The 22992-nt window shown below is 43.3% G+C and overlaps 2 protein-coding genes across 2 annotated transcripts in view; one reads left to right on the forward strand and one right to left on the reverse strand.

Moving 5' to 3' along the window:
• Nucleotides 1-40: 40 nt before the first annotated feature.
• Alg14 (ALG14, UDP-N-acetylglucosaminyltransferase subunit) lies at nt 41-14854 on the reverse strand. Its single transcript, XM_075671557.1, has 5 exons — nt 14415-14854; nt 13748-13950; nt 13073-13213; nt 5829-5888; nt 41-5189 (listed from the first exon to the last, which is right to left on the reverse strand). Exons 1-5 carry the CDS (start codon nt 14578-14580, stop codon nt 5019-5021), a joined length of 741 nt encoding a protein of 246 aa, XP_075527672.1. The 5' UTR covers nt 14581-14854; the 3' UTR covers nt 41-5018.
• Nucleotides 14855-14978: 124 nt separating this feature from the next.
• Nucleotides 14979-22992, forward strand: part of Rpn1 (regulatory particle non-ATPase 1) — a 61096-nt gene continuing 53082 nt past the window's right edge. The window contains exons 1-4 of the mRNA XM_075671555.1: nt 14979-15128; nt 15416-15472; nt 15582-15746; nt 22036-22157. Of these exons, the coding sequence (XP_075527670.1) occupies nt 15045-15128; nt 15416-15472; nt 15582-15746; nt 22036-22157 (428 nt within the window). The 5' untranslated portion in view covers nt 14979-15044. The remainder of the gene's footprint in view (nt 15129-15415; nt 15473-15581; nt 15747-22035; nt 22158-22992) is intronic.

Below are 22992 nucleotides of genomic sequence, written 5' to 3' on the forward strand. Positions count from 1 at the left end.
GAAAGATTTGCTCCAAAAAAGACACACTTGAACCAAGAAGTGGTGTTATGAGTTTATTCTGGAGATCTCAAAAATCCAGGATTGCACACTTTGAATAAACAATAAAAGATGCACTGTGCGTACACATTATAGCCAATTTCTTACGTCAGGGCACAGAAGTTTCACAAGCTTTTCAAAACGCTTAGCATTTCTTAGGCTGTGCGTTACTTGCTTTTGCTGTGCTTATCAAGCTATTGAAAAGGAGCTTGTCAAACAGCTTTGATAACAGACATCACTTTTTCCTGGACTGCCCAGGTTTTCGGCACACATGTCACAAGAAATTCAGTTTGACTCAAAGCGCTTGTGATGACAATACTGTCAATAAATTGCATGTGGGAAGCTTGTGAATGCAGCTACCAGGGAGGAAATATAAAGGCAGGTGTCTCAAGAAGTGCCACAACTTGCAAAATGGGCACAAAGCACTCTTAAATGCATAATGCCTAGTCCATGGGCCAGCCACAGACAAGGCATATTTGCACATGCCCGACTTTGTACTAGAGACTAAAGGTTAGAAACCAAGTCCCGAGAATGAAAATAAATACAGGAGCAGTCGCCATACCTTAAAGGGACACTAAAGGCAAATATTAAGTCAATGTGGACTGTTAAAACACCACTCCAGAAACGTTTCAGCACTTGTTTCTTGCCAAGAGGCCTAGTTTAAGAGAAAATCGCATCTGAAGGGTCTGCATACCTTTAGCGCAATTCAAATCCTTTGTCCGCAAGCAGGGAGTGGTGACGTTGAACATCACTGTCCTTTACTGCCCTTGGTGAATAAAACGGATGCCAAACAGATGGCACTAGGTTTTTTTGTGCAAAAATGTAAATGCACGGCCATGGAGAAACCGAGCCAAGACAGAGCGTTGATTGCGCTGCTGAAGCTGCTCTTGGTCACGTGGCGTGAACCGTTCTGGCATCCCGCAACATCACATGGACATGGAATTCTCTGCTACTTGCAGTTTGTCCATGTTTTGTGAGACAGCAAAATGAGTGCAGCACTAAGCGATAATGAAACTACTGAAACGCAAACAGCGCAGAGTCGAGTGAATATAAACCTTTCGACCACCCTTGTCACTGTCAAGGGTAACGTCAATCAGTTTTTTCTAAATATCAAACAGAACTGGACAAGTAGCATTTTATTCAGTCTTATAATGCAATGCAATGTTCTTTTTATTACAAGTGGTTGAGTACTAGTGACAAAATTATAATGAGGAGTGTCTTTGTCATTGGGCTTGTGCTTGAATTATCGGGCAAGTCTCAAATCGTGTCCGGCATTTACCTCAATTTTTCTATTACTAAATCATTGCTTGCAATAATATTGGTGCCTTTGACATTCTCGAGCATTAATCGATCACTTCAGCTTGACTTAATATTTGCCTTTAGAGTCGCTTTAATATGTGACGCAAAACTAGAAAAGTTTCGCATATCATCTTTTACTGGACTTACAACAGATCAGGGCACTCCTGAAAAGCAGGATATGTTGCTTGTTACCTTCAAGGGGATTAAAAAAGAAAGAGGTCAACAAACAATAAAACCTGAGTGAGATGTCCTAGATGCATTATGTTCTTGCAGTTTATGAATCCCAGCTGTTCTCACGACTAGCATTCTTTTCCTCAAAATATATAATCCTTTTCTTTTGTAAGCGATTTCTGAATGGGTACATATCTCCCATCTAAATTTTCTCTCAAGCATTCATCGCATCCATCCACGTTGCACCAAGGGCCCGCTCGGTGCAGTGGGGGCTGCGGGAAAAGAACCTCTCATTCTTGGAGGAGAGTAAAAAGGTGTGAAAGAAAAATTGAAAAAAAAATCAAAGAATCGAACATTCGAGCATACTGACTGCTCAGATTCTGCCTAGTAGTAGTAACCTCGTAGTAGAAAACCCTGTGTAAAAAAAGGAGAACACAGAAATTAAAAAAGAGCTGCACTGCAGGCAACACTCCTAGACATACCAGTGGTACTAGAAGTCGTTTGGGGACTTCAGCTAGAACATTGCCTTCCAATCTATGTATCAGCCACTGCAAACAACTATGTGGTGCAGTGCCTTGGGTGTCATGGTGTCTCAATTTAAATGCAACCTGCAGCTAGCTACCTGTGTGGCACACCTTGTGCTTGCCTTGGGCTATTGAACCAGCAGCAACCCAGAGGCATTGAACAAAAGAGCCTGCATCAAGTTTGCTTAGCTACACGAGTGACACCACAGTCGTCCGCACATTCTATCAAAGGGTGAATTCAAATGTCCCCATTGGCAACAATGGACACATGCTTGCCATGGGCTTTGGGCACACTACAGCAAAAATACTCTGGAGCCTCTATCCAGGTTCATGGCTGTGATTTTCCTTTTCTTTTTGATCAAGTTTTTCATCTGCCTTGATCCAGACACGCTACCGCACAAGAGCATACACACAACCAAATATAAGAAGCCACAATCAGGATATTGCATGCAAATAAAATTTTTGGTTGCCCGAAAATGTGGACTGTAATTAACTCGCACATTCACAACACCAAACCAACTTCATCATTGTGCTGACAGCAACATCTTGCAAGAGCCTGCGCACGACATGCACACCACTATGGTAAGCTTGATAACTTCAGTGTCAATTATTCCTGTTCAGAACATCACACTCAAATGCATGACCACTGTCAGCTCTCTCTCTCTCTCTTTTTTAAATTTCAGTCTAAAACTTTGTCAATATAAAATTTTTAAAATCGGCGGCAATGACTGACCATGCACTGAAGTGCCAAAATATGATGACTTTACACAAACGGAACATCATTCTGCAAGTACATCCTGCTAATCCTACTTAATGCAACTTGACCAGTGTCACTTAGCTGATTTGATGCTGAGAAAGCATGCAGTGTCTTTCTTGATTCTACTCAGAAACTTGTTCCTGAATGAAAATTCCAGTACTACATTGCTTTTTTTCAGCAATGCATAAAAAGCCCATACTCCTAGTTCACTGTGAGAAATTGTGTGCAAGCAAATTGTTCTTTGACAGTCTAGCAGCCAAACATGTTGAATGGTGATGGCACAGAAACACTGTCAACAACCATAAGAACAGCAGATCACCCATTTCGTAGAACTGCAACTTTATCGCTACTTATACTTTGATCCTGTTTCCACAAGTTACAAGTAAGGTTAGTAGCTTGTTTCTTTACAACACACAAAGCCACAACACGCATTAGTGAACAGACCATATGTTAGCAAAAACATTGCTGCAGTACTTCCATTATACAGACATGCTGGCTTTTATTTAATATTTGTATTGTTCTTACCTCATATGTGTACTAGCAAATCACACCCCCCCCTCCCAATAGAAGCAAGCTTTGGGCTGCAAACCTAGGAACACCACAAAACAAACAATGCCTCCACTTGTTATGCAATGACCTTTAAAACACTGTTGGCAGCCCAAAAAATGTATCGCAACACAAAAGGCAATGTTAACATCCTATGTTTTCAGCCAATGATGGTGAACCTCCTAATCGCACAGCCAAATGGCTCCAAACACAATGCACAGCCATGAACCTGAAGAATCCAGGCTATTAGTGAGGAATCCAGTAATATCTATGCCATAGATACCCATCTGAACTGTGCAAGGCAATACCACTCTGACAGTTACAGAGGCACAACATAGAGACTGTACATTAAACAAGCGTACACAAAGCTCATTTCTTTAAATGAAGCTAGATGCACACAGAAAGGAAAGGCCCCCTCTAGGGCAGCCAGATGGCATCATAGATGCTGCTAGACACATAGGGCCTGCCAGAAGCTGGCATTATCCGGTAGCTGAAAGGTCGGTTATGGTTACTGCAGCAGCTAGCATGTTTCCCTCCTTTAGTTCAGTCATAAGAGCACAGATCTTGTTCCTCAAGTGTGTCAATAAAGAGGAATCTCATGATTCATCGGCATTTCAATGTTCAACTGTAAGAAACACTCCAGCATCAAAGAAAACCTAATCTAAATGCACAAGCACTTTTATTGTGCTTCTGGTGTTTAATTTTTTTCATGCTCATGGCAATGCAAGCACTAGATGCTTGCATTTGTGCTACTACATGCCAGTTAATCTTGCACTTATTCCAGGTACTTCATTTATTTGACATTTCCTGCCACTTGTATGACACCAATGAAGAGCTTGTCCCTCTCTATTTCGTTCCTCCATGGTAGAGGGCTTCTGGCAGTACTTTCATGACATGCCGACAGGATGCACAAGGGAGCACTGCAAGGTGCCTAGTTCCAGCTATGACTTGCAAGGACCAAGGAGACAGTATAGTTCCAGAGGCCTATTTTCGGCCTCGCATCACATTTGGCAGATGTTGGCTTGACATGTTTAAACCTTCAAGCCCTTCATCAAAGTAAGCTCAGGTGAGCCCCTTCATGCACCCACTGCAGTACCTGAGCGAACACATTTCTTATTTCATGTTTACTCTCTGCTGCTCATTGTATGAGTGCAAGAAAACTGGACAGACTGCATTTTCTAGCCACTACTTGTTCCAGCGAAAGGTACCTGATTGTTTGATATGAAAAAAAAAAAGAGGAAAGCCCAGGAAATCATTCTTTTCTTCAGGCAGCCTCCTCATCTCTAATATGGTGGATATGCCATAGCAAACAGTTAGAGCTCCTAGAAATATGGAACTTCAGAAATGCTTCACGAGTGTCCAGTAATGTGACAGCAGAAATAATGAATATGTAAAAACAAGTGGCTCACCATAGTCAAAACAACAAGTACCTGTTGCTCGGATAACCTCAGGAAAGATAGAAAGCAATAGCTATGTACTATATGATGACTCACCTCTTTGTACTGTTGGAAAAGGCACACTAATCATTTCAGTTAAAGCCTCTCACTATGTCACTAGCATAACATTGGCATTTTAAGTCCAGAGGAGAGAAAACCAGCACAGCTCCCAAGATGCCCGGCACACAAAAGGTTAAGAATGCCTTGCACAATCCAGATGAGTTGCACAGAGATCAGTGGGTTGCCCACTTAGATGAGCAGGCCATGGTATCTAGCCCGAGGGTACTTGGTTGTGAGCTGAGGCCACTGGACCACAAAGTGATCTGCAAGGTGGTACAGGATACGGCCCGATATTGACAGTGTCTCGACTCGGCAAAAGCTCTCCACAAACACCACCATTGTCCTCTTCGTACCCAGCACCTGTAAAAACCATAGGTGAGGCTGAGCCACACTGTGTTAAAAAAAAAGATAAGAAGTGCTCAACATCACAGGACTCCAAGACCCATCCATTGTTTCCACTTGCTCAATGAAATGTGTTTTGGGCATGCATAATGTTTAATGTGTGACAGCAAAGAGCAATCCATTGAGAACATTACTTTCAAAGATGTGAAGCCTGACCTCAGGCTCTTTGTCAATGACACACTATATTAGCAAAAAGGTTCTGTGTTAAAGCTTTGTCCTAACAGAACATATTCACCTATCTGACAAATCAGTTATAATTCACCATCCAAGCATTGTTTCAGAACACGTGACACTCGGTAACATGCTAGCAGTCAGATCTCTTTCTACGCCTGCATTACATTTTCATCATTACCATGTATCCAGTGCGCCTGTCTCTATCTGACTTGATTAGACAACAGCAGCTTAATGAACAATTCAGAGACTTCACTACACTATATTCTAATTCCTACGTGAATTTACCAAGGTTCACAATGCTTTACACATTGTTTATATCGCAGCAGCACCGCATAATTTAAAACTGCCATTAACATTAGTATCCCATTTTCTTGCACAATGTTGGAGGCCTCAACAATGCACAATGATTAATATGGAACTCACAGCCAGCAAGAATGACATCAGCACAATTGGCACACATGTTCCTGGGCCATTGCAAAGAATCTGAAAACAAAGAAAGTGTCCCAGTATAAATTACACATTCATGCATATGCTGACCAAAGCTCCATACAGACAGCCTACCAGTTAAGACTGCTGCAAGTAAGAAAATGTCACAAAAGGTAGGCCACATTTTTACTATACAAGTGTGGAAAACCACACACTTTCCTTGCCTGCTAAATGCTCCAAATTGATTGTCTGGAAATCTGAAATCTGGGCAAAGTTTGCTTATATACTACCTAGGACAGCAGAGGTACCACAGCTTAACATAGATGCATAATCAATGGCATCTTTGCTTTCCCCTTTCCCATTCCCCCGGTGTAGGGTAGCCAACCGGACGTTATTCTGGTTAACCTCCCTGCCTTCTTCTTTTCTTTTTCCTCCTCCTCCTCCAATTGCAACAGTCTAAGCTTTCCAAAAGGCAGTATCAAGAACAGAATGAAAAAATGCTCGTGGACTGTGCTCAGAGTCACAAAGTGCATCTTTCTTTTTTTTTTTTTTTTCTCTAGGCTGTCTACCTGATGTAGATGACAAAAATGTCACTTATAGTCCCACACCTAAGAATCCACCTGGCCATTACACCAAACAGAACATGAAATGTGCTTTTATTTTATTTTTGCAGGACACGCTGCATGAAAGGACACCAAGTGTTTCCCATTTAAAAGCGTTGTATCGACGACAAAGTGAATTTCAGCCATGTGTTCAAGCTAGAGCACTGCACAGGCCCGAGCATACCCAAAAGCCTAGGGCCTGGCCTGGGTAAAGCATAGCTTTTGGAGGGCCCAATCCAGGCACAGGCCCACTCACAAATGGCTCCAGGTTGAGTTTTCGAGCCCACATGGGCATTCTGCATATATCCAAGGCATTCTGTGTGAAGCTAAAGTGACAGGTTGGAAAAACTTGCTCTTAATTACCGTATTTGCAAGTAATGTGACCACAAATATAATCTGAAGGAGGACTTTTGATGTCTCAGGAAAAAAATACATATATATAGTATTGCGATAATAACACAAGAGTTATGCCAGAGATATTTTTTTTTTTTCGGACAGCGGTGAGCTTGAATTTCACCTCCTCCAGTATACATCGGCAGGCTTGGAGTGATGCCTGACACCGGCGAAAGATGCCAAGAACGAGTGGGGCTATACTAATCCAAGTACAACCAAATTAGGAAGGCCCACTAAATTTGAACAAAGACACAACCCTCACCAGAACAGAAATTGGCCTCCCTGGTACAATATTCGGCCACAGCCTCCCTGATGATATCTACAATTAACCAATGACCCTCAGTCCCCAGCAGCTGCGGAGCACCTGACCAAGGCGGCGGTCAGGCCTGTAATACAGCAGAGGGTGCTAAGAATCTCTGTGTCCGGACAGGCCGCCAATGGAAACTGACCCTTGCAACGTTTAACACCCGAACCCTCTCGAGTGAGGCTAGCTTAGCAGAGCTCTTTGAGGAACTATCAGACATTGTTTGGGATATTATCGGCCTTAGCGAGAGTAGAAGAACTGGTGAGGCTTACACATTGCTAAATAACAGCCATCTCCTCTGCTATAGAGGTCTCCCTGACAAGAAGCAATACAGGGCAGGATTCCTAATCGATAAGAACACAGCAGGCAACATTGACGAATTCTACAGCATTAACGGGAGGGTAGCAGTAGTCATGATCAAACTTAATAAGATGTATAGATTAAAGGTAGTACAAGCCTACGCTCCAACATCCAGTCACGACAATGAGGAAGTAGATCAGTTTTATGAAGATGTTGAATTAGCAATGAGAAAAGTGCAAACTCAGTATACAGTAGTAATGGGTGACTTCAATGCAAACGCGGGGGAAAAGCAGGCAGGTGAACAGGCAATTGGCAACTACAGTGTCGATTCTAGAAACGCTAGAGGAGAGATGCTGGTAGAATTCCAGAAAGGAATAAGCTGAGAATAATGAACACCTTTTTCAGGAAACGTAGCAACAGAAAGTGGACCTGGAAAAGACCTAATGGTGAAACAAGAAATGAAATTGATTTCATGCTTTTTATCGATACCAGCACAGTGCAGGATGTAGAAGTGATAGGTAGGGTAAAGTGCAGTGATCATGCGTTAGTGAGGGCTAGGATTAACCTCAATTTGAACGGAGAAAGAGTAAAATTGGTCAAGAAAGAACAGCTTGATTTAGAGGCAGTAAAGGTAAAAGCAGACAAATTTAGGCTGGTACTTGCAAACAAATATGCAGCCTTAGTACAGAGAAATGATGATGATGAAATAGAGGTAATGAATGAAACCATAACGAGGCTGGCTTCAGAGGCAGGTATTGAAGTGGGAGGCAAGGCACCAAGGCGACCGGTAGGCAAGCTCACCCAAGTAACAAAGGACCTAATAAAGAAAGGAAGTGTTCAACTAAAGAAATAAGATAGAATTCACGGAACTGTCAAAATTGATCAACAGAGCGAAAATAAGTGATCTTCGAAATTATAATGTGAGAAAGACTGAAGAAGCCGTAAAAAATTGTCGCAGCCTGAAATCAGTGAGAAGGAAACTTGGCATAGGACAAACCAAGATGTATGCACTGAAAGATAAGCAGGATAATATTATCAGCAATCTCGAAGGTATAATAAAAGCAGCAGAAGAATTCTATACTGACCTGTACAGTACCCAGAGGAATCGGGAGTATCCTATTCGAAACAATAATGATCAGTATACAGAAAATCCTCCTATAACTACAGATGAGGTCAGAAGGGCCTTGCAAGGCATGAAACGGGAAAAAGCAGCAGGAGAGGATAGAATAACAGTCAATTTAATCGAAGATGGAGGAGACATAATGCTAGAAAAACTGGCGGCTCTCTATACAAAGTGTCTATCGACTGCAAGGGTCCCAGAAAACTGGAAGAATGCAAACATTATACTAATCCACAAAAAGGGAGGCGTTAAAGAACTGAAAAATTATAGGCCCATTAGCCTAGTTCCAGTGTTATGTAAAATATTTACCAAAATAATCTCCAATAGAATAAGGGCAATGCTGGACTTTGGTCAACCAAGAGAACAGGCTGGCTTCAGGAAGGGATACTTTACAATGGCTCACATCCATGTCATTAATCAGGTTATAGAGAAATGCTCAGAGTACAATAAGCCTCTGTATATGGCTTTCATAGATTACGAAAAAGCATTTGATTCAGTAGAGATACCAGCAGTCATAGAGGCATTGCGTAATCAAGGAGTACAGACCACTTACGTAAATACCCTGGAAAATATCTAAAGAGATTCCACAGCCACCTTAATTCTACACAAGAAAAGTAGGAAGATGCCTATAAAGAAAGGGTTCAGACAAGAAGAAACAATCTCTTTAATGCTATTCACTGCGTATTTGGAAGAAGTATTCAAGCTATTAAACTGGGAAGGTTTAGGAGTAAGGATCGACGGCGAATACCTCAGCAACCTTCGGTTTGCCAATCACATTTTTTTATTCAGCAACACTTTGGACGAGTTACAACAAATGATTGAGGACCCTAACAGGGAGAGTGTAAAAGTGGAGTTGAAGATTAATATGCAGAAGACAAAGATAATGATAAATAACCGGGCAAGGGAACAAGAGTTCAAGATCACAAGTCAGCCTCTAGAGTCTGTGAATGATTACATTTACCTAGGTCAAGTAATCACAGGGAACCCTGACCATGAGAAGGAAATTCACAGAAGAATAAAAATGGGTTGGATCACATACGGCAGGCATTGCCAGCTCGTGACTGAAAGCTTGCCGTTATCATTGAAAAGGAAAATATATAATCAGTGCATTTTACCGGTGCTGACATATGGGGCAGAGACTTGGAAACTGACAAAGAAGCTTGAGAACAAGTTAAGGACTGCGCAAAGAGCGATGAAATGAAGAATGTGTCACATATAAGAGGGAAGATGAAATAAAATGGTAGACAATCGAAGAAAGGTTTCAAGAAGACGACGAGGATGGCGTTAAGAATGACGTGGATTAACCGAAGACGAAAGAAGATAAAGAAGAAGTTTCCAGTGAGGTGACAAGAGATGATTGGTGGAGAAGTATCCGGTGAGATGGAGAGCGACGATTGGTGGAGAAGAGAAGAAGACGAAGAAAAGGATTACGTGGCCTAACAAGAAGGCTATAAAAGGGCGAGGAAGGGCGAGACACAGGGGGAGAAGAAAGCAGCGGAGACTCGGCGGGTGAGGGACGGTTCGACCGGAAGAGAGCGACGCCGGCTAGTGCTCCGGTGAGCTCGCGTTCTGCGGCTTTGCTCCGCAGACTTCCTGCCGTTCCTGAGCCCGTTCCGGGGAGTCCACGGAGGACGCCACCACCTGCTACGGCCAGGGGTGTCTCTACTGCTGTTGCCACCCTTCCGGGTGGTGCCCCAACGCCAACATCATCGGCCACACCTCCACGGGCGCTCGGACCGGGAGCGTGTACGACGCAACCAACGACGCCTCCAGCGACGCCAGCCCTCGAACGTCGAACGCCACTCCGACGCCGGCTACGGGACCCACACCACGCCACATCCGCACCGAACCAGACGTGAGCACGAACGCCAACCACTCTCAATAGAACGCTAGTGGCAGTGTTACCGGTTCGTGTGTACTGGTAGTTTTTGTATCTTGTGTCTTTTGTTAGGTTGTGTGCTGTTGTTCGTGTCGCGTGGGTGGTATTAAATGTGCATCTGTGTGGGTACCCCTGTCGCCTAGTCCATTCTTTCGGCCAGAGTGTTCTCCGGAGGAGATCCGTGACAAATGCTAGGCATAACTTTAAGAGACAGAAAGAGAGCACTTTGGATCAGGGAGCAAATGGTTATAGACAACATCCTAATAGAGATTAAGAGAGAAAAATGGCACTGTGCAAATCATGCAATGTGCAGATTAGATAACCGCTAGACCATTAGGGTGACAGAGTGGATACCAATAGAAGGGATGCGCAGTAGAGGACAGCAGAAGACTAGGTGGTGCGATGAAATTAGGAAATTTGCGGGTGCTAGTTGGAATCGGTTGGCACAGGACAGGGGTAATTGGAGATTGCAGGGAGAGGCCTTCGTCCTGCAGTGGACATAAAATAGGCTGATGATGATGCCAGAGAGAAACAGAAAACGATGCATAAAAGGGGATAACCACAGGGTGCTTGATTCATCATTGCTGCAAAGTGCCATCACAAAATACAGTGAAAGAACGAGCGTATGCACAATTTACTATTTTCCTCTGCTTGAGATGTCTCTTTCAACCAGAACGGCGTCGTCCTCCATTCTACCAAAGTAGTTGTACAGACAGCGCTTCAGAAGTGCGCGCAGCCCAACTGAATGACAATGAAGGCGCGAGCAGTGACACAAGCACGAGGGGCAGCACCAGCCATTGCTGATGACAATGGTTTTTGCTCGTACACATGAAAATTTTGAGGAACCTTAGCCATAAACAGCTTCGCTGTAAAGAAATTTATATTCATGCCACAAACATGAATATAATGCAAGGCGCATTCTGAGGCCAGAATTTTTTGAAAAGAAAAAAACTTGCATTAGATTTACAAATATACAGTACCATAGCAAACAAAATAAATACTTGAAGTTTTCATTATTTTTTGTTTGTACAAAAACAAACTTCCCTCGAAAGCAAAAAAAAAAAGGTAAAAGTAGCCCTTTACAAAATTTGACTCTTACCACATTTGAACCAATTACTTTATTGCAGTTGCGCTACTTTACTACTTTTCTTATTTGTTGTACCACATTGAAGACTGCTTAATGGTTACTGCAGCACACATCAATGGCTTCCACCTTGACGCCATTCACAATGTTCTTCATGGGCCTTATATTAACACAAGAAAATTACTTCAGCAGGTCAGTGTAGCAGCTCATTCCCCACTCACATGCATGTAAGTGTGTGTGATGTTAAATGATGTCCTTAATTCCAAATAAAAAAGGAGAAAATGCAGTTAGCTGTGATAGCTTGGGTCATACTGTGCTTTGTTACTGCCTCCTTCAATATTTTTGTGCCCAAGTTGGAATATGCTTGCTTTCGATATACCCCCTAAGCTAGGCAGTTTTATAGCATGTGCACATTGAGTTATTTGCTTCAGCAGAGTCTGGCTTGGAGTCACGGGCTAGGGCTGGGCTTCCCCTGATGGGCCAAAGCTGTGAAATCAGGTCTGTGCAGTGCTCTAATTCAAACCACAATAAAAAATACTTCCACTTTACATCCTGCACACTCTGAAGTACCTTTTGAGCATATAATACCTCTCTATATCAAGTTTTTTTTTTTACTACAAGTACTATGTAGTTAATAACTAAATAATGCATATAACCAGACAAATGAAAAAGACAAGGGACAGAGTTACTCCCAACTGTTAATTTGGGGACGCTGCCTTCAGATATATAGCAAAAAAAAAAGTGTTTGCAGAACCTGCAGAAATAATAAAAAAGAAAAAGATTCACATTTTTAAAAACAAGAAAATTATTTTACTAACATTACAGCTGGTGGAACAGTATTTGTCAGAGTGAATGGGACTACAGAACAAATTGCTCTTTAAGGCGTTGGAAGGGGAAAGGATGCAACTATGGGTACAAGTGGCACATGTGGAAAGAACATGTGGATGGCTGCGATGAGTCACAACACTGTAGGAAATCCACAATATCACTAAGGCAGCACTGCTGCCCCCCATCCCCCCAAGATTATTGTCAATGTGTGCAAGATAACTATAATGCCATTCTACAACTAACTCAATATGAGCAGGTGGCCACCACTGCTTTATCACAAGATGCAAAAGGTCATGGTGTGTGGAAGGTATAGAAAAGCTATGCGAGATAATAGTGGATTAAAACAGAATGCAAGCGGTTAACTAAAAGATGATTTATATATGTATATATACAGAGAGAGACAGAAGGACTGAAATGCACTCACAATTATATGACATAGTAAGGAAGGAGTAATACAAAAGCAAAAAGTATCAGCCTAGTTTATTTTTCTTCTATCACATTTTAGTTACCTAGGAGAGTTATTGCCAATATCCATAATATCATTAACAGATTTAGCAGTCCAAAGATGGTACTTCAACTGCTCTGTTACGTTATATTTCGTTTACCAAGCATCTTGCTATGCTAAAAGTGACCTGATAGCTCTTTCAAAAGTGTAGTAGGCAAGTTATCGTGGCTTAATGTTTTACATTAATACTTCTTCAATGTTTGAGCCGCAAGTTGTAAATACTCACAACATCTGGCGAATGGCGCAAAAGGATGGGTGCCGACGCCAAAATTGCATAAACTGTTGTTGGCACCGTAGTCAGCCAGGACTGGTGCAACTCTCGACTCCTTGGAATACGCTCGACAACATAGTCTGAAGGTTCTTCCGCCTGAAAAAGTGATGTCAAGTTGCATTGTCATGCAACGAATAAGCTACTAATTTCATCCACAGGCATTACGCTCTATAACCATTTGTTGTTGCTTTGTTTTTATTTTTTGTTTATTCAGCCTTTCACAATGCCTGCTGTACTCGGGAATTTATGCAGGACCAGAGCATGTGAAACAATTACTTTCTTTTATCACTTGTCACAACAAGTCACTTCTAGTAATAATGCAGGTGTGGCACCATTTGTGGCCAATTATATATGGTACAACAGAATCATAACAAAATTGTATTGTCCACTATCGTAGTGATACCATGTGATAATAGTACTGCACCTTTTAATGGCTTTTGCACCTTCAAATCTTTGCACTGCTGTTTATCTATACCATATTTAACGTCAAAGTTTACAGGTGCATGCAAGACAGTTTACTGCGAATGTGTGATGTAATATGGCTACTTCAGCATGGCCAATCACGTAGCAACAGCGCCGTTTAAGAGTCTTAATGTTTATCACTGCCAAAAGAAGGTAACGTTTTTCTACCTCAGGTCCGTCGCTGGCGTCCTTTTTAGAAGAGAGGAATCTCAGAAGCAGCACCTGTGACGACGATGCAACTCTCCACATCTCTAATTGTTTGGCTTTATCGGCGCTCATTGGATCCGTTGTGGCCGTCACGTAGACACGAGGGCTGAACGACGTTGTCGATATGTTCTCCACCAGCTTAAGCATCTCGAATGTGTGGCCGCCTGCGCAACAACGTAGACAAGTTGAGACGTAAAGGAGAGGGCATATCATTCACAGATTCTGGCGCACTACAGCCCGTTGCTTACGCGGCACCGACGTGGAACTAGCAGCGCCCACTGAGCAACGTTCGCACTTCGGGCGTGACGGTGTTCATCCGAAACGTAACTGCTGGCAGATGGTCGCACATAGCTGCGTATTCGCCGGCTCGTTAAGGGGCAATGCTACCGTCGCCATGGGCGACACGCAGCAAATAATGGTCGTAAAACGTAAGATTCTTATCATAGCTGCCGCGCACAAACTTTCTGCACGGATTCCTTAGCAGCAAAGAGCGCGAGTCGCCGCACAGCGTCCATGCAACTCGTGATGCCCGAAAAGAGCGACAGCGAATATGGAGCATCGTCTGTCGATTGTGCGTTGTTTACGGAACGGTACAGTGTCGTTGCGAAATTATGCGGACGGCGCTTACCTGATCCTAGCACAATCATCAGCTTGGCAGGTTTCTTGCGAGGTACCTTGCATGCTTCGGCGGTATGTCTGATCCTAATTAAAACCCAGACAACTCGAAAGAGCAGAATGATTGCCAAAGTGACGATCAGGTGTTGGAGGTAGGTCGCGTAGGCAAACGTTTCCATCGGATGCGTGTGATCAGCGTTTGCTATGGCAAAACTGAAACTGGCAAGACGACGTCCACGTAGTTACTCTTTATCAAAATCCTCGCTCGGAGGCGCTACATCTTTTACTCTCGTCGGCTTTGTCGAGCGCTACTGACGCTTTCTAACTTGATGTGCACTCAGTTGCAGCGCGCTGGACTTAGCTGCAGCGCATTATTCCGCACGATCCGAGACGCAAGCGTATGTACGTCCATGGGGTACGTCACTTCGCAACTGTAGCCATAGTGGTGTCGCCCCGGTGCGAGAGTTCTACGCACGATGCTTTAAATATCTAGTAAAAGCGCTCAGGAATATTTATATATCTTTAATATTAATTAAAACATTGATATATAGTTAAATTAGTTAGTCAAGTTATCTTACATATTTAGTTGCCGATCACGCCTGAGCTGCACCACGTGCAGTGCCTGGCTTGGAGAGTTTCAAACATGAAGGAAAAGACGGTCGCACCGGCTGAAGGCGAGCAGCCTGCAAAAGAGAAGAAAAATGACGGAGAAAAGGAATTGGAACTTGTGAGTGAATCTTACAAATATCAAGTGTCTCACGAGGCACCAACTAACAGCACTTACTTCGCGAGCTGTTGTTCCTTACTCGTCATTAACATGTGCCTCCAAATCTTGCTGTCTCACTTCGCGCACGTCTGTGATGCACTTTTTTTCTGCACATCGAACAAATATAATTTTACTATTCTTGTATATGTGTAGAATTGTCGTTTTTCTTATTATCCATCGCTGTTATCTGGTATTCGGAAGAGCACTCGCTTGTCGTCTGATTGTCGTTCCTTGCTGCATGTTTTCAGACAGAGGAAGACAAACAGCTTCAGGACGATCTGAACCTGCTCGTTCATCGCCTCGTCGTGAGTGTTTATTGGTCTGTCTGTGCGACTCTTACGCTTGGATAGCCCTGTCTTTTTCTTTTTTTTTTTTTCCGCGGGCACTTAACATACTCCCCATTGGCGCGAACAGGAGGATGACATTTCACTGTACCTCGGTGCTCTCGAGAACCTTCGAGCTCAGATCAAGGCCTCGACCACGTCGATGACGTCGGTACCCAAGCCCCTGAAGTTTCTCAAACCCCATTACAAGACGCTGCAGGAGGTCTATGAAAAGATCGAAGAAGAAAAAACAAAGGTGAGCCTGCGAAATCGAGTGACTGACTTGTCAGAAATTGTTCAACCTGCAGTATTATTGTCTCCGTTCGCTGCAGTGAATGAACGTGCCCCCGCAGGGGCGTCTGCGTAAGCAGGCGTTTGGTGTGTTGCGACACCACGTACCCGAGCACACGAGGGTTGGACCCTCCCGCGTGTAGCCGTGCGCGGCTTAGCCGTGTCCGGGGAAAAGGGGATCCTGGGGGTTGAGCCAATGCCGGGTGTTTGGACCTTTACGGCCCCTTGGCGGCGGCAACACACCCCTTTGGCCTCAGCTTCACGTAGACGGCACCCCCGGACTGACCCACCCGGGGGAAATCGATAGTCGCCTCTTCCTGTCTCTTTCTCCCCAAATCTTAGTCTTTATCTCTCACTTTTTTATCTTTCCTGTCTTCTTCTCTCTTCCATTTACTTCCTTTCTCCACGGCGGCAAGGGTTAACCTTGTGTGGATATCCTACCTTGGGTACACCATATTTGGTTATAGTGACGGCGTACGGCTGGCGTCGTGCAGGCTTGTACACAAGCTCTGCCGCGTCCCCTCGTTGGGCTCCGTGGTGGGCGGTCGGCGCTGTTGCCGAACATACACAATTTTCTCATGGCAGCGCAAACCTCTATTCTCTATGATCGGCGTCTGAAAAGATGCCGCACCGAAGCAACGTTCCAGTTCTCTTTTCGGAGCAATGTTCCATCATTTCCCAAATTCTATGTACTGCACAGCGAAAACAACGTACCAGTGAGAAAGCTCTCTCCATTCCTAGTGGCCAAGTGTCTAAAAGAAAAAATCGGACCTACATACAAAGCTTCAAAAATGTCTAGCGGGGACCTCCTCCTAGAACTCAATGACAAAGACCAAGCGCAAAAGCTCACAGAACTTACCAGTATTGGTAACGCAACAGTGACAATTTCACCGCACAGAACATTAAATACAAGCAGGGGTGTAATATCAGAGGAAGATTTTATTGGCTTAAGCGACGAAGAACTGCTGGAAGGTTTCCAGGAACAAAATGTTACCAAAGTCCAAAGAATTGTCATCCGCAGGAACGACCAAGAAATCCCCACAAAACATGTAATACTCACCTTTGGAACGAGTGTAATGCCTACCTCGCTGGATGCAGGTTATGTAAAGGTAAATGTTAGACCATATATTCCGAACCCCAGACGATGTTTCAAATGCCAAAGGTTTGGACATGCTTCGCATGCATGTCGAGGACGAAATACTTGTGCTAAATGCAGTTCGAACGATCACCAAACTGACAATTGCACCTCTTCTCCACTTTGTGTCAACTGCAAGGGAGATCATCCCGCTTATTCGCGGTCCTGCCCTTGCTGGAAAAAAGAAAAAGAAGTAATTGCTTTAACAGTCAAAGAAAAAATCTCGTTCTATGAAGCTAGAAAGCGGCTGTCGTACCTTCCGCGAAGAAGTTACGCCGATGTGACGCAGATGGGGGCAGCGTCACAGAGGCCTCAGGAGTCCTCCGAGCCCACGCGCAGTGGTCCCGCAGTGACCCCTCCCGCCCCCGTGGTGGAAGCAGCCGACGCTGCTCCATCCTCTTCAAATGCCCTGCAGACACCAGTCCCGCAGGGCCCTAAGATCAAGCGAACCCCAAGGCCCGAGACACGTGTCTCGGCGCCTAACTCTCGATCCTCCAGCGCCTCAGAGAGAGCGATGGAGGTCGACGCAAAAACCCCGGTGTCATTGACACCAAAGGACAAGCGCTCTCTTGAGCGCGGTAAGCGGGACAAAATCCCAATAACAACTCAGATTAAGAAAGCGATAACCTAAAGGTTATCGCTCATTTGTATAAGCCTTTTAAATTCCATGTCACCTAACATCTCACCTCTTATTCATTCCATAGTGCCAATTCTTACCCTTCAATTTCAATATGGCTTTTATTATCCATTGGAATTGTAGAGGTCTCATACACAATTTAGGTGACATCAAAGACATCATCAACACCTTTTCACCAGTTGCTGTATGTCTTCAGGAAACGAATCTCGGCGCGAAAAATAGTCAAATTCTCAAAGGTTTCACCGTTGTCCGAAAGGACCGCGAATGTTCCACCCGTTTGTCAGGCGGAGTGGCTATAGTCGTACAGGGCGGCACTCCTACCCGAAATGTACAATTGAATACATCCTTAGAAGCCGTAGCTGTCACCATTCTATCTTATAAAACCATCACCATTTGTTCACTGTATATTCCACCTCACACCCACTTCACTACTAAACAGTTAGAAAATTTAACAGAACAATTACCGGAACCATTTGTTTTAGTAGGCGATTTTAATGCTCATTGTACTCTTTGGGGCAGTGTCAAAACTGACCAAAGAGGGCAACTCGTTGAAGATTTTATTCTGTCAAACGATATCTGTCTTTTAAACTCAGGTGCGCCAACTTATTTTTCACCAAGTTCACGCAATTTTAGCTGCCTCGATTTAGCCTTTTGCTCTCCGGACATTTTTACAGATTTTAAATGGGATGTACTCGAGACTTCATATGGCAGTGATCATCTACCTGCCATAATCAACCTCACCTCAACGCTACCCATTATATCCTACAGGCCACGCCGATGGAGGTTACAAATGGCAGACTGGGCTGTTTTTACAGAAAGTGCCAGGCTGGAGGAGCTCACTTTAACAAACTTAAGCATCGACGAAATTAATGAAAAATTTACTAACTGTATTATTTCTGCAGCTGAAAAGGCCATTCCACAATCTTCTGGCGTTGTTCGCAAAAAGCTAAATCCTTGGTGGACACACGAGTGTACCATAGCAAAAAAGCTGCAAAATAGGGCCTGGGGAATCTTACGCAGGTACCCAACACATAACAACCTTCTAAATTTTAAACAAGCCAAAGCGAAAGCTCGATACATTCGGAGACAGGCAGAAAAATCTTCATGGCAAAAATATGTATCAACAATTAATAGCACCGTCACATCCAAAAGGATGTGGGAACAGGTCAGGAAGTTTAAGGGGGACTACACACCATACACGATACCCATACTCACACCTTCAGGCACTCAGACAACACTACAAGAACAAGCGAATATACTTGGGGAACATTTCTATGACGTCTCTAGCTCGGCTAATTATACAAACAGGTTCTTAACTTACAAACTATCCGCAGAAAAAGAAAAACTACCAACTACTTGTACGTCAAGGGACGAATACAACGCTCCATTTACGTTACAAGAGCTTAACAGGGTTCTCTGTGCTGGCAAAAAAACTGCAGTAGGTCCTGACCAGATCCATTATTCTATGCTCGCACACCTGTCCCAAGCATCCGTAGATGCTCTCCTTAAATTTTTTAACAAAGTATTTGAATCCGGAAGCATGCCAAAATGTTGGAAAAATGCAATAGTTGTGCCTTTTTTAAAAACAGGAAAATCCCCCACATCCCCAAGCAGCTTTCGACCCATTGCCCTGACAAGTTGTTTGTCAAAATCGTACGAGAGTGTCGTAAATGCAAGGTTAACCTTCACGCTTGATAAACGGAACTCCATTGATTTTCACCAGTGTGGCTATAAGAAAGGGTGTTCAACGACAGACCACCTCGTCCGACTTGAACACGAAATACGTGAAGCATTTTTACACAAACAGCACTGCCTGGCGGTGTTCTTCGACCTTGAGAAAGCGTACGACACCACGTGGAGATTTGGAATCTTACGTGACCTCGCCGCGTTAGGAATCCGTGGCAAAATGCTAAACTGTCTCGCTGATTTTATGTCCAACAGAACATTCCAAATCCGTCTAGGCACTGTGCTCTCGCGCACATTTATCCAGGAGAGCGGCGTGCCACAAGGTTGCGTACTTAGCACAACACTCTTTATAATAAAAATGAACTCTGTCAACAATGTAATTCCCACCTCTGTTATGCACTCCATATATGTCGATGATCTACAAATAGCGTGCCGCGGCTCTAACTTACGAACATGTGAAAGGCAACTCCAGATAACAATAAATAAACTAATGGAGTGGGCTGAGAAAAATGGCTTCCGCTTCTCTACTCAGAAAACTGTTACAGTGCTATTTTCGCAAAAACGAGGGATGTACTTAGACCCGGTTTTAAGATTGAATGATGTCGCGCTGCCGGTAAAACAAGAATATAAATTCCTGGGAGTAACCTTTGACAAAAAACTAAACTTTCTTGCCCACATTAAAGCACTAAAAATTAAGGCAAATAAAGCATTGAATATCCTCAAAGTGTTATCTCATAAGCACTGGGGTTCCGACCGAACGTGTCTTTTACGTATTTACCGGTCTCTTGTTCGTAGCCTTTTAGATTACGGCTCCATTGTTTACGGCTCAGCCAGACAATCCTACATCCAAAGACTTGATCCAGTACATAACCTTGGACTGCGACTGGCGAGTGGTGCCTACAGAACTTCACCCATTGAAAGTTTATACGTCGAATGTAATGAACCCTCCTTACAGCAGCGCAGAGCATTACTCACTCTTTCCTACGTACTCAGAATTCAGTCATCACCGCAACACATATGCTACAACATCCTCACACAATGCAACTCACGCTTACACTACACGAATAAACCGAACATGATTAGGCCACTTGTCCTGCGGTATGAGCAATACTGTCGGGATTATGACATTCCCCATGAAGTCCTCCAGGTTGCCAAGAAACCACAACGGCTGGCCCCGTGGTACGATTTCACACAGTTGTGCGACTGGACATTGGCACATTTAAAGAAAAGAGATACTCCACGCGAACACATTATACAAGAATTCAATGCTCTTCAGGACAAATATCAAAATAACATGCAATATTACACTGATGGCTCTAAAACAAAAGATCACGTGGGTGTGGGGGTCGTAGCGGAAAATTGGGAAACAAGTATTCGATTACCACAACATGCTTCTGTTTTCACGGCTGAAGTTTACGCTATCTGGGTTGTTGTTAAAAAGATTATAACTGATAAACACAAACATGCAGTCATATACACAGATTCTTTAAGCACACTGAAGGCACTACATCTGAAATCTGAGTGTGAACCCCTGATAGGAGACATTTTAAACATGTTGGTGCTTAACGAATACGGGAGGTCAATTCGTTTCTGCTGGGTCCCGAGCCATGTTGGGATACCAGGTAACGAAGCAGCTGATAGATGTGCATTGATGGCAGCGCACAAAGATATTACAAACACGACACTCCCATATAGTGATAGCATCCGTGCAATTAGAAAAGCCTTCACGGTAAAATGGCAACGCGAATGGGACCATTGTGCTGACAACAAGCTACATCTCACGAAACCCATAGTTGGCGAGTGGAAGTCGTGTTATCATCAAGAGCGGTTCATCGAAGTAGTTTTATGCCGGCTACGCATTGGGCACACACACCTCACACACAATTACTTACTTACGAAAGAAGACACACCAACATGCGAGAAATGTCAACAGCCATTAACAGTTATGCACATATTACTCACATGTACGCAGACTGAAACACACAGACGAACACTTTTGCACAAATTATATCAACTACACATACCTTTACACCCTGCTTTAATTTTAGGTGATGACCCGCTAGTCCCATTATGTGACGTCCGTAAATTTTTAGACGACACTGGATTTTTATATAAAATATAGATTATTAACACAGGCTTTCACTTTATAAACTGTATTTTAGAACACCTCGTGTTTGGCGCAGCATAGCCTTAGCTGCTTTTGCGCCATTAAACCCCATTAAACTAACTAACTAACTGAATGAACGTGCGAATAAAACTTATTTTGATTCTGACAAACCGCGTTCTAAAATCATTGCTGTAGTGCTGAAACAGAACAGCAAAGTAATGTTAGTTTCAGCTAGTTGCCTCGTGCAATATCATAGCCATAAAAAATTACTGCTGTGTGAGAAGTGTCAGTTTGAAATCAACTGTCTTTTTTGTTTGCCTGATGATGATATCAGCATAACGTACTGATTTGCAGACTTCCTTGGGCAAACATTTGCTTCTTTCAAATTTTTCTTTCACTGACAAAGCATGTGCAGTTATTTATTTACCTACTGAATATCCGAATTGTACAGCTCTCTGACAATAAAATCTAGCCTGCTGCTACTAATGATGATAAATAAGTTCAAAATTTTAGTTCTTGTTTATCCATTTGTTGAAAGGGGTGCATGTTGTGAACTGGCTCAGGTTTAGACAGTAATAAGGAGCCTGTGGTTGGCTTGTGTAACACTCATAAAGTATGTAAGAAGCAGGTTGGCTGGTGACACTCGTTAAGTATCAGTGGTTGCTGGCAACTAGTTTTTCATTTTACAGAGATTTTGTGCTGACATTGTATCCATCTTGGCAATGACTATAAGTGAGGAACGGGAGTGCCTCAAATACAGACTTCTTGGATCGCGAGAAGAGATTGGCTCCTGGGGCCATGAATATGTGCGGTGAGCAATTTTTTTGTTCTCAGCTGTCATTGCCACAAATTTTCTTTCAGGGTTACTCATGTAGTATTTACTGCAAAATTTTGCAAAGATGCAAGGTGTTAAGAATGAAATGCGCAATCTTTACTTGTGTGGGGACTATAAATTTGGGTCACATACTCTTCAGCTATGCACCAAGCTCATAAAGCTTTTGAAACCATTGTGGGACATAAAATTACCAAATGGGACATTGTAGATTCTAAAGCTGCTGTACCACTAAACCACAATTCACGCATTACCAAATGTGCAAAAATTTAGTTGTGGAAGTTTTTTTGTAGTCGACTTGTTTCTTTCACTAAGCAATTGTGTGGCAGCCCTCAAAATAGCTGTCTTTTGGCATTGGAGTAAAGAGCTAGTACTACACTTGTTTGACCTACAGTCAAATCTCGATATAATAAATCACGCAGGGCCGCTGAAAATAATTCATTATTTCGAAATATTGTTGTAATGAAAAACTTGCAGTTATAAGCCAGTGGCCAAACTTCAAAAAATAAAATGACGTACCTTGGCAGTAGACGTGTGTGCAGACGAGCATACTCTCAAATAAAATTGTTTCACTCCCTTCAAAGCTGCTTTATTTGGAGAAATCAGTGATTTTCTTCTGGTGCGTGCAGCCTGCACGACTGATTAGGAATGTGTCTACATTCCCACGCGCAGCTGTTTCCTCGTAGGAGCGAGTTGCAACTCCTGGTGTAGCTTGACAATCTTGTCTCAGTCTTTCAATATGGTCGCGACGGTTGATGAGGCATGTCACGCTGTCTGCATATGTTGATTTCATGCAATAAGTCCAATTTGTCCT

This window comes from Dermacentor variabilis, chromosome 10, assembly GCF_050947875.1.
Source record: "Dermacentor variabilis isolate Ectoservices chromosome 10, ASM5094787v1, whole genome shotgun sequence".
In the NCBI taxonomy this organism is placed as follows: Eukaryota; Metazoa; Arthropoda; class Arachnida; order Ixodida; family Ixodidae; genus Dermacentor; species Dermacentor variabilis.